Below are 16865 nucleotides of genomic sequence, written 5' to 3' on the forward strand. Positions count from 1 at the left end.
TGCACATTTGGCTCTTTAAAAAGACATTTAGTGTACAATTACTGCTGTTTACCATCTTATAATTGTTGTGTGTTTAGGCTTAGTCAGGCTTAGGAAGATGGGTATCTGTAATCTTTGAGGGCTACAACTCCCTGTCCTAGTTTTTACAAAAGAGAAAGTAATTATAGATATTGAGATAGATACAGAGATAACACAAGACTTTGTGCTGTGATGTTTTAGTGATTAGTGTAAAATAAACACACAGACAAAGAGAGAGGTTGTGGTGAAAGATGCTGAATGTGGCTGCAGTTTCAGTCAATGATATTCCGTGTGATGCTCAAATTGAATCTGGGAGTCAGGATTGCTTGTCGTGGAGTCCCCAGATTTGCTGCTCTGTTCTTACACAGGTGCACAGTTTGCAAAACGCTGGTTTTAAACAAGGGGCTGTATTTGTAGTAACAACTGTACGTTACACCACATCAAAGGAAAACTAACGACTGCGGTCATGCCTCGACTGACAGCCCGATGAACAGGGGTGTCAGCACGTCCAGTGGCAGGGGAGAGACATCTCCATCAGCCTTTTTTGGTCAACATCTTAGATAGGAAATAGTAGAAAGATGGATGATGAGTATCTGGGAAGACCCAGATCGACATCAGGATCTCAGCAGGGCTTAAAGTGTAGTTTATGGGAGCAGCCAAGGGTTGGAAGCTGCAGGTTTCTCAGTTTGAGGTCCATCAGAGGAAAAGAACAATTGCATGTCCCAACCTGCTGTGTAGCTTGTTGCTCAGTAAAACCATTTTCAGTAATGCCTGCACAAAGCACTGGAGAAATGTGGATGAATCCAGGTGTAAAATATGTACATACTAGTATTTCTGTTTTACAAATACTGAGATGTGGTGGTTGTGGCTTGGCAAAGGATGCTCTACTAACATCTATTGTCTGGATCTTCTTCATGAGGAAATACATCTGTGAGGAATGGGCTGAGATGGGTATTCAATGCCTGTAGTGAAAGTGTAAATTAAGTTGTTTGGGTTGATTTTTCCTTTGAACTTGGGTGGAAAAAACAGTTGTGTGAAAAGAAAATATGACAAATGTGTAACTGAAAATGCCATAGTACTTGAAAGGCATGAGAGAGAGGTAGTTAAAGAGCATCATTAGCTAGAAAAGTATCATCTTCCTTTAATTCAGTTTTATGACCTACTGTAATTGGAAGACATAGCTCCACTGTTTTTCTTTAAACAGAAGAATATTATTGGATTTCAGAGCAGTCATCTGAAATTTTTCACTTACAAATATAATGAATGCTTTCAGCTTTATTTGTAGGAAATGTTTTTGAATTACAGATGCTCTAGAGAAACAAATCTGTGTGAGGGCTATTTTGTAGCTGAAGGCCTTTGAGGAAATGTTCCTATCATTCAAAAAAGATCTGAAGCTCTAAGTATTGTGACTGTCATATTAACTTTCAAACTTAGAATGCAAAGGACAACTAATCCTTCCCTCCTTGATAGGAGTCATATGCTGCTTTTTAACTTTCTTCACCATGTTTTATTTTTAATGTAATTTTAATGAAAAGGTGGATCTGGCATTATAAAGTGGTTGTTTGTTGCTTCTCTTCTGATGTCAGAGTGATAGGAGTTTCAGCAGTGTTACTCTTTTTTTGGAATAATATTATATATATTCTGCACTTAAACTTTGATCTTGTGTTTAGTCCTACGAGTTGAAATCCATGACACTTTCTTTGGGCTTTATCTGCAGCCTTTTAAAATCAACTGGTATTTTTTTAACAGGCTGTAATAGTCTTTGGATTGAGACCACAGAGCTTGAGTACTTGGGTGTTAAAAAGGTGGAATACAGGGAAGGAGGTGGTGAAGATCAAATCCACCCTCCCATTTAAAGGGTGGAGATAAAGCCTGATATAGTACCCCACCTCTCCTTGATAAGGCTGCTCTGGCTGTGTTAATGCTGTTCCTCTTTGCCGTGTTGAACTTCACCCACTGACATTAAATCCTCTCTCATAAGTGATTGGTGTACAAGCCTACTCTGTGATTTCCAGGCGTGTCAAGGGATTTAGCTGTACAAGCTTTTTCTTGTATTTGAAATGCAACTTTTTGATAGTAATAGGAAACATGGATCAAAATGTGTGATTCATCCTTCTTTGTACCCAGAAAATCCTGTAACAATAGCCAAGCTAATGAATATAGTTAATTAATTTGTTCGTACTGCTAACTAGTGGGGGGGAAAAAAAGACCACAACAACCACCCACAAGCCAGAAATCCTAAAGCTTATCTGCTTAAGAAAAAAAGCCACCTTATTTATGTGAATCCAATTATTTTTTTTAAGACTGAACTTTTATATGGGAAAATACATTTTTCCATGAAGTATAAAATTTCAGCGATTTTATGTCAGTACTGGTGGAAAATTTTTTAATTTAGAAAAGGATCATTTTTGCCAGTGGAGGAGGAAAATTGCTTTGCTTTAAGAAATAAATCTGAGCATCTCTTAATAAACACTAGCATTACTGTGGTTTTTATCTGTATGTGCTTTCATAAAAGGTTCTTTTTAGTGCAATGCACATTTGGTTAAATCCTGCAATACCTTAATGCCTTTCATGCTAGTGCATCCCAAGGCACTTTAGAATCTGTAAAGTTAACATTAGAAATGCAGCACATAAAATTCCCTAAGACAATCCTTTTTAAAATGCTGAATAAAACATCTTAACTGTTAAGTTTGGATTAAATGGCCCAGCAGTTGGTGCATTTTTTTCTTTCTGTGAAAAATATGTTTGAAACAAATGACTGAAATGAATAAAGACTCTGTAAATAATATGACTTCAAATGATATTCATGGAGGCCAAAATCTGCCATTCTGCAGGAGGAAGTCTAGACATGTACAAAGTTCAGCTCTGTTAATTAAGAGGGAGCAATATGCTGTAGTGAGTCAGAGCAATTTTATAATCCAAATGCTGCTAAAAGGGACTCTTGTCAACCTCAAAATCTTATTTGTTTTGTAATCCCTGAGTAGGGAGACTTGCTGGCTGAGGAGATACATGTCTCTCTTAGGTTTGAATGCAGTCCAGCCTGGTAGTGACCAAAAGCTGTTGCCATCTGATAACTGTTTGTTAGGCCCTGCAAAATAATCGTAGTCTCCAAACAGTTCCCAGTGTCAACGTCAAAAAAAAAATAAAAAACAACAAACCCACCCCCGTGCTTGGCACTAATTATTGCCCTCTCTGGCAGCCCGGGGGAGAAGGCCAAGGTTTGGCTGTTGTTTCCCCTCTCAGTGCTTGCAGTGGTCCTGCTGAGAGAGTGTGTGTCTGGCTTGTGGTTAAACGGTGTACGCTCTGTTTTCTGCAGGGCTGCCAGCTTGATATCTCCTATAAGTACTGATTTTTATCATTACGAGAACAAGATCCTTCATCGTCTTCTTACTCCACCTTTAGTTCTGCTGCAGGCTGATTTTTTTGAATAGATGCAGTTTAAAAAAAAAAAACAAACCAAAAACGCAAAGCCAAGAAACCAGCAGAACAAAACAAAAGCTGTGGCAGGTATGAATTTGCTGTGCAGGGATAAGATGAGCTGGAAAGAATCGGCGCTGTTAAAATTTTATTTTTTTTTTTCCAAATTAAAAGAAATAAAATGTATGCTGAAAAATAAAAAAACAAGAATAACAGCCAGCTGATAGCAGTGGAATACATAAGAGGAAAAAAAAAAGCCCAGGATTATGCAGCCTCAGAAAGAGCCAACAGATGTTCAGGGCGGGTTAGAAAAACAACATGATCAACGGTATGAAAGCGGCGACAGATCTAAACAAAACCCCAAAATAGATACAATTCTAGAATAAGCCTGAAAAAGAGAAATCATTATAGGCTTTCCTCGGCACAGCCGCTGGTCTCTGATAAAACAAGATTGAAACTTCTCAAAAAGGAAATTTATACTGACGTGGGTTTGCAACTTCATTGCAAGAGACTTCTTGTGCACCTCTGCCAGCGGGGAAATTGGAAACAGGCTAAAAATGAGCAGTGTGTTCCTCGGGCAGGAGAGGTGCCTGGAGTAAGAGCTGGTTGCTGGCCCTGTAGCAGAGTGGCACTTTCTTAGGAATTGGGAACACGAGTGCTGTATCACTTAAAATAGGTTTTGTTTTTTTCGTTTTGCTGGACAGCTTGAGGTGGAAGCAAGTCCACACAGACGACGTAGCCGTGTACAGTTGCCTCTTGCCCGTGGTGCTGAAGGCTGCATTCCCATAAAACGAAGGAAATCGGGAGCGTGGGCGCAACCAAGTCTGTGTGTGGCAGTGTCGGGGGTGCTGGTGTCCCTCCTGTCCCACAGCCGTGCTCTGGGGCTCAGATCCCTGTTACCACCCAACTTAACCATCCTCCTCCCTCAGCACTCAGCTGGCTCCTTGGGGCAGACCTGAGGGCAGGACATTTCAAGGGGTTCAGGCTGGAGGTTCCATGGCAGCTTTCCCTCGGACACGGGAGTGAGTCCCTGGGCAGTATTTAATGGTTTGAGGCCCTTTTGGCTTTCAAATTGTTTGTCACCTTAAGTGCCACTTGGTGGGCCCAGATACTCCTGTCCCTGGAGGAGTAAAGCCAGGGACACCTGATGGTGCCTCCCAGAAGAAGGGAGCTTGGCTGGGGTGGGAGTCCACTGGGAACCCAAATGTGGCTTTTTTTCTGGAAACCTGCATTTCTGGGGGGTTGCCTGCTGCCTACCCCAAAGTGAGCCCACAGCTGCTGGACCCAGCCTGAGCTTTGTACCTGTGACTATAAAGTGCCATTTTGAAAAGGCAAGTGTGTATGGATCTGCTTAAGTTACTCTAAATTTTAATAACATAGAATATTTCTCTATTTTTATCGTAACATTGGAGAAGCACCAGAACAAAACATCTTGACTTGGTGTTTTGGGAAGGGTGTGATGGCCAGTCCCTGTGGCACAGGCAGCATGTTGGGTGAGGTGTGCTCCTGCTGCCTGGGCTCACACCAGCCTTCCCTGGGCTCCAGGAAACCCTCTCGAAATGCTAATTGTTGAATCTACATTAATTTGTATAAATTATGCAAATGCAGTAGCAGTTGTGCACCGCTGTGGTTTTGGTGGATCTCAAGCTGTACTTACAACTTCACGTTGGGCTGACACGTTTTATTCACTACAATGAATGGTTTTGCTGTAGACTATTTGGAACTTAGTGGGTGGCGGTACTTGGGTGCAGGTGACACCGGTGCACTCTGTTAAAGTTTATTTAATAACATATTCTTCAGTGGAGGAATCCGGAAGGTCAGTGACCTGAACTCACTGATGTACATGGTCTGAACCGAGAGCACTTGGGCCATTTTGCTGTAGGGGGATGTTTACGAAAACATTAAAATGATCATGCATTTTATTAAAAATCATTAATTTATTATCTTTCCTTATGTTTAGGAAACTGTGAAATTAGCGTTGAGTGGTGCAAAAGTGGGGCAGGTAGTTGCCTTTGCCCTTTTGGTTTTCAGTGTGGCCTCGCTCTGCAGAGCAGTGCCACTGGCTGCTCTCCTGCCTGTCACCTGGTGACATCCAGTCTCTTCCTGCAGTGGCACATGGAGCAGAGCTGAGCTCAGGGCATATGTTTCCAAATGAAATCCAGCTCTAGCTTTTCAGATGAAAAGGTTAAAGAGTTTGACACGAGATAATTATAAAGGGAAAATGAATCTTTTCTTGGATCAAAAATTATTGTGTAAAAGAGTGTGTAAATTATGGCGTGCAAGTTAAGTAATGGCTTTTATACTGAAATCTGGAATTACTGTGATGAAGGAGATGGTGTCAAACTGTGGTAATTTATTTCATTTTGGTTTCTCAGATCTGCAATGAGTTTAGGAAATTCAAATTTATAGCAAGTGGGTCTTCGTAAGAATTTCTCTGCAAGAATGAGGATACTTTATGGAACTTCCATTGGGGTCATATTCACAGCATTATTCTAGCTGGGACTTCCAGTTAAAAAGTTCCCAGGTGTGATTTGTTCAAGTGGCTTCTGGAGGTGGATTTTTCAAACTTTCAGTGTTGCTACCATTTTCTCATTTAACTTGCATCACTGCTCTTCACTGTTTAACAGGAATATGGTGATGAGCATAATGCAGTATTTTGCTAATGAACCATAAAGCCTTTCAAGCACTGTTTACCTTTTTTTTTTTTTTTTTTTGTGGAGGGTTTGGGATTTGGTTGCTTTCTTTCCAAACCATGCATAACTGTAGGGTTTTTCTATTGCACTAGACTACTAAGAGCTCAGTTCAAAGTTTCTCTGGAAGAAAAATTAAAGCCCTTAACATTGTATTTTTGGGATATTAACTTCAGATTGACTACAAGGGCTCGATTTTTATTCCCAATGGAGGATGGTTATGAATTGGTCATGAGCATAATTCACCTGTGAGTCACAGTACTTCATCCAGAAAAGCCTTGTTGGTGCTGCAGAGCACACAGCCTGCCTTGTGGTAAATCAAAACCTGGGGTGTAGAGTCTTTCGGTGCGTGTTTAGAGAAAGCAACGAGCAGGCTGTATATCTGCTGTATCTAAACTGTGCTCTTTTGTAAACAGAATGGCTATTTTTGAACCTGGAGCAGGATGTTTCTGGCGAAGGGATAATGCAGATGGATCCTTGCGTGCACACAGGCTCCCGTGTTACCACTGAGGGAAGGGGCTGTGCCTGTCGTTCATTTAACTGGCAATTCTTTTGTGGTGTCAGTATCATTTCCTAGCAAAATTGGCTAAAGGAATTGTTTCAAGCACAATGGATGTTTTGAACTGGCCTAATTACTTACTCAACAGCCAATAACTTTGGGAATTGTTTTCTATGTGAATTCTAGATACAAATTGGGATATCTCTCCATTTGTTTAAAAAAGATTAAGCCAATAGGAGAAAAAAAGGATCTTTACCCATTTTCACTGAGCAGTGAAGTTTGAATATACAGCTTGCAATTGAAACTATTTTTTCCAAAGCCTTTGAGGGCTGTTTCTCAGTCTAGTGTAAACAATTTATTGTTAAAGTCCTAGAATATTTGCATTTTAATTAAAGACAATTTTAATTAAATACAAAACTTTAATCAGAAAAGCAGAGTTTAGGCAGATAGTGTACTTGCATGCTAAGCAAGCTTACTCTGAGGGGACCTCTACTCGGTGTAAAACTGGTTTCTGCGGCAGTTTAAGCAGGGAAGTTGTAAATGCATCTTCCTTGCCTAACTTACCTACAAATTGTGATCTCCCTCCTGCATCTTTTACCTGCAATAAATATTCTTCCTACAGGCAATTAAATGAAAGAGAGGGTGATACAGGAATCTTAAAGGGGCAGTGAGCAGGAACAAGTTCACTTGGAACTCCTAAGGATGCCTATAAAAGTAAACGTTAAAATTACGGTTGCATGTTTTAAATATTCTGTTTCAATTATGTGTTCAAAGGTTTTGTTTGTTTTTTTTTTTAATAGGCAATGCTATGACCATTTAATGTCAAATAATAGGTGTGACATCTGGATTGCCTGTGCTGTGCTATAATGCTGATGCTAGAACTCCATCTTGAGTTATGACCCATTGGTTTTCCCTGTTCCTGGATGAAGTTCTCTATGCCTAGTCATAGAACTAATTAGGGCCGCACCATGTATTATAGAAAGTTGTGGTCTTCAATAATCTAGTGATGTGGTGAAGTAAATTCTGAGGTCTAACAGGCAAATGTGTTTTTGGAGCTTTCCCCCTTCATTTTGATGGGAATTTGCTTAGGCAAAGGCTGCATACTTGGACAGTGGGAGTAAATCCCTCCTCAGTGAGCTCTGAACTAGTCTTGTGAGAAATACAATGACAGCCAGCTCTGAGAGTAGGTTGTTGTATGAGTTGGTCTTTATGCATAAGGTTTTAGTATCCTAAGGTAGACAAGAAGTAGGCGATATTCTGTATACCTTCTATCTGTTGGAATTCACTTAATTCTTTGTGAAATAGCAACTTAGAACTAAAATGATAAATAGTCATAATGTGAAAAGAGGGTATTTCGTGTTTACCCATAGCTACATATTTTGAAAGCGGTACTTCTCATTAAAGTCTCATCATTGACAAACTGCTCATAAAAAAATTAGAATGCAGGTGTCACTCAAGATCTGTTTAAGACTGAGACTTCTGCTGTGATTTAGTGTAATATTGGCATCGTGTTTTAATTCAAAATGGATATATAGCATGCATACAGAAATACTTTCTCCTAGGCCTACGGTGACTTGTGGTAATGGCAAAGGAGTTAATATATTACCTTGCTAACAGGAAAAGTGGTGCATATAAATATTTTCAGTCAATAATGTATTTTTAAAAAGGTTTCTCGGTGGGATCAGATTTATGTTGTCAGAAAAATTTATTCCGCTGACAAGTGCAGATGCCCGGCACGTCGTGTGTGCTAAGATTTACAAAGCAGCTTCTTCCTGGACGTCAGTTGGATGTGGTTATGGCAGGGTTATGTAGAGAACTGGGGAATCAGTCCAGGAATCCTTTTGTGCAAAATCCTGCCTTAGATTGGTATGATCCAATAAAGCTCTGCCTCTACATGTCCGCAGCAGTTTCTGGTAGCGTTAGATACTCGGGTCAAGAAGGGGCAGAGCACTGGAGTCAGGATCTGTGGTATGGATCTGAGAACAGAATTTTGCCTGAAGCATTTGAGATTTTCCTTATATATTAAACGGGCCATTTTCCTCCCCCTGTTACTTGTGTGTTGCTGCCAGCTGCAGTTCAGCTTGGTAGAAGTTGGAGCTTGCTCCTTTGGTTTCCACAGATAAAAAGTAGAGAATAATAGTACTTGTGCATTAGATTTTGCCAAGTGTGCATGTTTCAACCACTATTGTTAAAGACCCTGCATATTGTTTGTTGTACAAAATATGTATATAATGAGAAAAATATGCTTGAACAGAGATTTCATGTTGCACAGAGTAGCCAAACCGTATAATGAGTAAAGAAAGCATGGTACTGCTTAAATCCAGTTTAATGATCACAAAATAATTGAAATTCAACTACTTTGAAAATTAAAAACCTTTAAAGTATTTTAAAAACCCCATAATTCCCATTTGTTTTTGCAGTGTTAAGATCAGTGTGTGAACTTGTTGCATCAGTCTTCATATCTTTTGATGGAGCTATAGGCGGTTATACTGAATTTTTTCCAAAAATTTTAATTGGTTGAATGGAATCCCTTCTCCCAAGATAGAGGTAGCTAAAGCCAAGGAGGTTTTTAGCTGCTTAATTAGCCTAGTTTGTGAAATGATTTGGTAAAGGGGGTACCAGGAAGAATTTGACACATCTGTGCTGACTTTGAGGTAACCCATCAGTTTTATCAAATAAAGAGCTGGAATTTCGGTGGTATTTTGGTGAATAGGTATAAAGTCAAGCAGATTTTTTCCCCCTTCATTTTATCCTTTTTTTGGGGTAATTCTGGTTATCTAATCAGCATAAAATTTGCACTGCAGTTAAATAGCTCTGCATGATTATACCTGATGATACACTTCTTTTTTAAAAGAAAAAGAATCTAATAACAGGATTCTGTATTGATTGTGCTGCTAATTCTGCCTCCTAGCACAGACTGGCAGAAGGCAGGTAGCTGAATTGTATTTAACGGTTTTATTGTGATGTGACTAAGATGGATGTGACATGGTCCTCTATTATTCGTTTGAGAGTGTGGACACTAATGAAGCCATTAGCTGAGCTAAGGCAAGTGAAGAAAATAGGGAAATTACCATTATTCTGAAGCCATTAAGTTGTAATCTGCCACTTTCTCTCCTTACTCAAAAAGGCATCTTCTTTTTAAGGCCTCCCTGACTGTCCTTTAAAGATTCATTAATTCATTAACTTTCCAAAGGAGATGGAGGAAACACAATTGAAATTTTAATCAGCTCAGTGTGTCATATTATTAACATTTTGAGTGTATCTGTATTCACTGTTGCACCACATCAGGTTAAGGTTAAATAAACTACATTACAGCAAATAATGTTCTGTTTCATACTGTAAAACATAAAATGTTGAAGGCAGAAATTGGTTTCATGGTTAAATTAAATTACGATACAGAGCTCATATTATAAATATTGTTATTCAAATGTATGCTCTTTGGAGGAAATGCAGTACTACCTCCATGTTATTAACATTAAAATTTTCAAAATATCCACAATTAGTCTACTGTGTATGAAAGGATATGGAAAGCACTAAAAATCTTTTTTTATAAATGTCTGCTTTTACTATATACACACTTATGATCAATGGTTTTATTTTATCTTTCATAAAGTGAGTGACTTATTTTAATATCTCTCTCCTAATGGGTCATTCACACATGTACAATTACAACTGCAATTTTTTCTCTTCATTATTACTTTCATTTAGATGCTATGGAGTGCTATTTTTATCTACCCCTACTTTCTTATTAAAAAAAAATAATTTCCTTTTGCCTTAGTGGTACTGGAGCATCCTGGAGTGTAGTGAGCAGCTTCTGTGCTGTTGGAACTGCTTAAAAATTAAAATACCCCAAATGTAGAGAGAGGGTGAGCCCAAACCTGAGTATGGGACTACTCTATTTGATTTCAGGTAGCCAACAGGAACTTTTTTTTTTGAGGGGGGGAAGCCTGTTTCATTTTAAGCTTTCTAACAGTGGTTTTATTAATGCCTCAATTAAAAGAAGCCTGGGGTACAGAGAATTTCTGGAAGGTGTGTGTTTTAAAGGCTTGCTTGAAGTCCTTTGTTGCAGGGAGAGGGCTCACAAGGGCATGGTGGAAAAAAGGTGTAGGGACAATAAAGAGGGATGCTGACAGCCTGCAGGTGGGAGGTAAGATGAGGCATGAGCACAAAGGGAGGGTAATGGAGGCCTGAACGTGCTGTTGCTTTTCTGAACTTGGAAGTTCCTTTCCAGGTTCATCAGATTTCTTCCTCCTCTTTCTATAAGTTTGTTTGGAAACAGTTTCCACTTGGTTGTGGACTGTTTTGCCCTTGTGCTGTATCACAGAACTTTTAAGCAGCGATATAACAAAGACTCCAAGCTTGATGTTGGTATTTATGCTAGGCAGGCAAGCCTGGTATAAATCTGAGGTGTTTTTCTTTTCTTTTCTTTTTTTTTTTCCTAGCTGTGATAGTGTCAGTTTGATATATCACCTTTCATGTTGTGTTTGTACTTGAGGTCAGGAAACTTCTGAGTTGTGCGTATCATCAGCATTGTAAATACAAAGTAGCCTTTGGCACCTTTGTGTGGTGCCTTGCAGTGGATTTGTCAAAACAAAACAAAATCCCCTCTTTTGTTTTCCCCCGGAGTCAATTACACTCAGGATGAAGCAGTTAGTGACACCAAGGATAGCAGTTGAAGCATTACAGGCTAACCTGCTTATCAGAAGTGCTGGCATCGGTATTTTCTGGTATCATTGGCCAGCTTTACTGGTCCGCTGAGAACTTCTGCTTTTCAGCAGGACTTGCAGAACTCACTGAAACTTCTTCGCGGATTTTTGAGCTTCCAGAATGTACCGACCTAAATAAACCTATTCCACTGTGTCAGTGCTGGCAGTCTCTGGGGGCAGGACCTTTCCCCTTTTGCCTACGAAGAAACCCTTTGATCAGAGACGGGGATCGGTGGTTGTGCCCTGCAGCCCTGTCCAGCATGCCCTGCTCCAGGGACGTGGGGAGGCATGTGCCAGCCCTGTGCCCTTCCCTGTCCTGTGGCTCTGGGAACATTCTGCCCATTTATCTAGGTTACACTGTCCACAAACGAGTCCTGAGTTTGTGCTGGGGAGGGTTCTCAGGCTGTAGAGATCTCCTATATAGCTGTGCATATGTATGTCTGCACACCTTTGTAGTTGCTATTATTGTCTATGTGCTGTATGATATATATGGAGATTATATATGCATTATGTACACATATACATGGTATATGGCATGTATATTATCGTGTATGTGCAGTGTATCTGTGTGTTCTTAAGATGCTTCTTTGCAGTATCACACAGGATGGTGGAGTTGCAGCTGGTTTCTCCACACAATTGGAAAATGGGCTGGTGAACTGTGGTTTTCCATGGTTCAGTACAGCCATGGCATAGTAATTTAGCAGCAATTGGTTTTCTCTGTCTTGGATTTGACGATGCCCTCTGCTATGCTAAAGTATGTATAAGTCTGTAACATGAAATAATGTAAATAGACCTATTCCCGAACAAAGCTTTTGCTATTGTGCAGGAAAAGTTTATTTTCTCTCTTTTCTCAGGTAGGTCAGCTCATTAATTTTGTTGCAGCTGCAGTGGCATAGGAAATGTGGTCAGGTGTTCCCGTGTTGCTGTTGCATGTCAGATACAGGCTGGCTTTCGTGACTAGTTTCCATATATAGGATTAGATTTTAGCTGTGTTCTGAAAAGAAAAAGGAATTAAAAAGCCAATGGAGAAAAATTAGCTGCGTGCCTCCAAAGCAGCATAATATAAATCATGTATTGTTGTTTTGATGATAAGTAGCCATTCATTACACATCAGTAGGTTAAGAAACTACTGTTGGCTTGGGATGGGGTTTGCAGATCCATCTGCTGACAAGTAAGGTTTGGGACGTGGTCACATCTGCTGTGATGTGCTTTGCTTGAACAGAGCTTTCTTCCCATCTTTTTTTTTGGCTGGAGTTTTACATAATATATTGGAGTACAGTAGAAGGTCCAGACACCCTGGCCAACAAACCAAACATGCACTGTATTTAATACTGCTAAAAATTTTTCATAAATGGTCTGTGGCTATTCCAGTCACAAATAACTTAGGAAGGCTTTCAGATAGACTTTATGTCATATGGTTATGAGTTCTTCTGTAAATAAAGCAAATCCTCAGGAGTGAGTGTGAGTAATGGTTGATCCTGAAAAATGAGGAATAGGACTGTGTTCTGAAGCTGGGTGAAAAAAACCCCATGTTGTAATTTATTTATTTACTTTCATTACTCTGCACTTCTCCAAGCGCTGAAACACAACCAGAACGCAAGAACTTATTGCAGATCTGCAAAGTCCTGTACAGCGGGGACTGTTCTTAGTTATTGCTATCAGCAGCAATAAATGTAATAAACATAAACCTCTCATGACAGCCTCATACATTCCTCAGTCTGTGACTTCCCCAGCAGCCAGAAAATAGATGAACTTCGCTGTGGGTCCGAGAAGGGGTTATCAGCAAACTCTGGGTCTGCAGGCTTGAGGAAAAGATCAGGTTTCAGTATCCCACGTTTTTCATGGAAAATACTGTCACTGGGACTTTTGAAGTTTCTGGGGGGCTATGGTCATAATTGTTGTTGTTTTCCATGTGAGGAATAGGACACTTTAGGGGCAAAATCCAAACTAGCAGAAGTGTTAGGAGCTAAACCCAGTGTCTAAAAGCTTATGTCAAAATTCACCACCCACTCATACAGACTTTGGAGAACTAGTGGCACTACAGAAACAGGTAGCCCCAGGAGAGAAACACCAGTATCTATTGAGGTGAAAAACATAAAACACGGCTGAATCTGGAAAAAAAAATCTGTTACAGCTTTCCTGAGTCTTTCCTAAGATTATTGGGAAAACTCAGACCCCGCTTGTGTTCAAATGGTGTGTCCCTGGTGACCCCACCATTCCTGACTGTGCTTCAACATCCCTCGATAAAAGAGAGGTTCTGGGGTTTGGTTTTGTCTGAGCAGGGATCTCAGTCCCCTGAGTATATTGAAGTTATGAACTGCACTCCTTGTGAGCTTGGTTTGAGATGGAAATGTATGTGAATAAACAATGTGTATGATTCAATTCTCCCTCTCGTGGTCAGATGGGGCCCTTCTCACAGCCTTCAAGTACAGACATATTAGATGTGTCTGTTTGTTTGATGTAACCTGCATCTTTTGGAAGGCTCCCATGTTCATAGTACAACCAGGGTTTAGTGGGGAAGTTACTGATAGTTCTTGAAATACATATATTGACTTTTTGCCACACTGTGAGTGGACAGATTGGAGATCTGAACCGAACTGCGACATTCCGTGGAATCGTATTAACCTCACTTATACACACCTCCCTTAAGCGTTTCTAATTTGTCTCTGTTTAGGTGTTAAAGTACTTCTGAACCACAGCTCTGTTTATCATCCTCCTGGCACTCCTGTTGACTCCAGTGGGTGATACAGTGTAAGCTCTGTTGCTTTTCAAGGATGCTGCAGTGCCTTTGACTTTGACAGGAACACTCTTCTAAAAGAGGAGAGGAGGATTTGCCTCTCTGTTATAAATCCAAGTGTTTGGTAAAAAAATTCCTGAGGATTTTATTCAATGATATTTAAGTCTCCTCAGAAGGAACAGAACCCTACCTAAAAAAAAATCGCACAAATGAGCAGGATTATAAGCATTCAAAAATCAATTCTTAATTATTGTTTAATTGATTTCAGATGTAAAAAAGAAACAAAAAAGGAGAAAATTTTAAGTATATTCTTTACACAGGGCTTAACAGGCATTTTCTGTCAAAGTGGATGTTAGAACAATACCAAAATTCTGTCATGAACAAAGCCACTGTACACCAATATGCCTTTTGTTCAGTTGTATCACCGAGGAGCAGCAGTTTTATTTTATTAGTTTTTCTGATTTACGTCACAAATATTGTCTGTTGCATGAATAATTTTTTACAGTTATTTTCATCCACAGGCGTGGGAAAATAATTGCCACTTTTTAGAACTCCTGTTAAATTCTGAAGCAATGACTTTAATTGCTTTTGTATTTCTATGTAGTTGGTTTCCTCTAAGAATTGGCTAAAGATTTTCCTCACACAGATCTTGACTCAAAGATTGTCCTTTAGCTAGAAAATATTGATTAGCTTTTGTTTGGCCCCTGTGGAGAGCACCTTATCTCTAAGACTGGGTTTTGTTACGATGAGAGTTGACAGAATTCAGATTTAGGCAGGTGAAGTCTGTCACGGTCAGTAAAATGTTAAAGAATCACAGTAATAAAAAATGATATTAATCTTGTGATTTTTTTTAATTAAAAGCGGTTTTTAATGATGCAGAGATTTTGGGGAGTTCAAGTTTATTGAAGTAATTCATGCTAATTGTCTCATCTGCTTAGTATATCATTTGTCTTCTATGAATATCAATGCCTACATTCATTTAATCTCAAATAATTAATACCCGAACAATTAATAATGAGATAGAATCTGAATTGAAAAGAACTTTAAAAGATTTTTAAATGTATTAGTAATTTTTAAGACTGACTGTAAATATTGCATTACATCTCAAATTATGTTATCAGAAAAATGACATGAAAAACTTAATGCAAGATCACAGGCATCTTTTTGTTATGCGTGTCAGTATTATTAATATTATAATATTGTGGCTGGTCAGCGACAAGAACTTATGTACCATAGTTCAGGCCTTGTGCAAGCTTAGTAAAAGGGTACTGACTGTAGCTGAGCAGCCCAGACTATTTCAGTGGAGTGTGTGGCTGCCTCGCTGATGTCAGCAGGGAGATAGGTGCCTTTGAAGAGTGATTCAGCAGCTCTCAGTGCTGACTAATCACTAGATTTAGCCACTAGCAAATGCAGGATCCACGGTGATGTCTGAGCTCCTGCCTTTTAGGGCTGGCATACGGCTCTGACTCAGGGTTGTATCTGCCCACTAATGATCTGGTGCCTACAGCCCTCTTCTGATGCGAGATATCTGAGCCCATCTTGTCTCCTTGGAAGTAGCAAAACCCTCCAAAGATGCTTCTGCTTTCATAGCACTTTGTGGCTTTTCTATAACCTGGTGACAGAGAAAGCATGACTTTGGGGCTCTCAACAGCCTGAGGGGGCAGAGTCTGCTGCCCTTGCCAGGGAGAGGTTATCCTGGAGAAACCAGCCTCTATGCACCTGCCTGAAGATGAGCTACAACACAGCCAAAAATGCAGCAGTCACAGAACCAGAAGTAAGTCTGATCCTGTAGCTTTGTGGCCTGGGATTCACCTGAGGAGGGTGGTTGGGTCTTTTGATCTGAAGTGTTTATATGTTTTTTTTATAGCTGGTAGTAATGGGACAAAATAACTAGGATCCCTACTTCTAGTCTTTGCTGTTGTTGTAACGTGGGAGCATACGCCTTGTCTGTGAGGTTCAGCAGGACCTGGGTGACTGTGGCTTGCACTCCACGGTGGGCTGCTTTGCCTCCAAAGCACTAATTGCTTCCCAATGTCATTTGCTGCTTTTGGTTTTAGCAGATCTGTCATGCTGCTGAGGACAGAATGTTAAGAATGTGAAGGTGGATTAGGTAGATGGGGAAGCAGTATCTGAGGACCTGTCTCTGCGTCCCAAAACCCGCTGCACTCCTCGATCCTCTGAGGCGTCCTTGTGACCTGGTGGTGTGGAGGGTTACCCAGGTGTGCCTAGTGATGGAATATCACCTGCCACACAATTTAACTGCCTTGTCTCTTGATGCTGACATTTTTCTTCAATCAACAGGGGACAGTATACCCTTGGCCACTTCTGAACATTTTAGGACATTGGCCTAGGATGTTCTTTCTCAGCAGCTTTCTGGCAGTCTCTGTACTTGAGAGAATTATTCCACTAAGCAAATTGGTGGGCTCAGTGAGTGTGTGCTGTGAGTGTTAAGTTTAATTTTCCTAACTACAGGTGTGCCTACAGGCTGTAACAGAGCTGGCATAGTTTGGCCATTCCAGTTCTATAGTAATGGCCTGATGTGCTACTGCTGCCTGGCACAGAGGAAGTGGTTGTGTTGTTAGTTGCTACAGTGGTAAGTTTTATATGTGGTCGTCTGAGCTAGAGGTAGTTTGGATTTCCAAAAGTGAGAGTTGGAAAGCTTGAAAAGATGAAGGGAATAAAGAACCTTGGAAATTTGTGTAAGCATCTGTGAAACATCATAGCCTGGACACTGTCAATTTTAGGTGTGTTGTTCATTAACTTTACATCTCACACATATATGATGAGTGCTGTCCTGC

General features: G+C 40.1%; 1 protein-coding gene across 7 annotated transcripts in view; it reads left to right on the forward strand.

Moving 5' to 3' along the window:
* Positions 1–16865, forward strand: part of AFF2 (AF4/FMR2 family member 2) — a 336322-nt gene that overhangs the window by 17323 nt on the left and 302134 nt on the right. Inside the window, exon 1 of one of the 7 annotated variants that reach the window (XM_027690478.1) lies at positions 15756–15841. The exons of the other annotated variants lie outside the window; for them this stretch is intronic. Coding sequence (XP_027546279.1) covers positions 15819–15841 — 23 coding nt within the window. The 5' untranslated portion in view covers positions 15756–15818. Of the gene's footprint in view, positions 1–15755; positions 15842–16865 lie in introns of those variants that run through there. 7 annotated transcript variants of the gene reach the window in all.

Source organism: Neopelma chrysocephalum, unplaced genomic scaffold, assembly GCF_003984885.1.
Source record: "Neopelma chrysocephalum unplaced genomic scaffold, ASM398488v2 Primary Assembly neopelma1_81, whole genome shotgun sequence".
NCBI classification, from domain to species: Eukaryota; Metazoa; Chordata; class Aves; order Passeriformes; family Pipridae; genus Neopelma; species Neopelma chrysocephalum.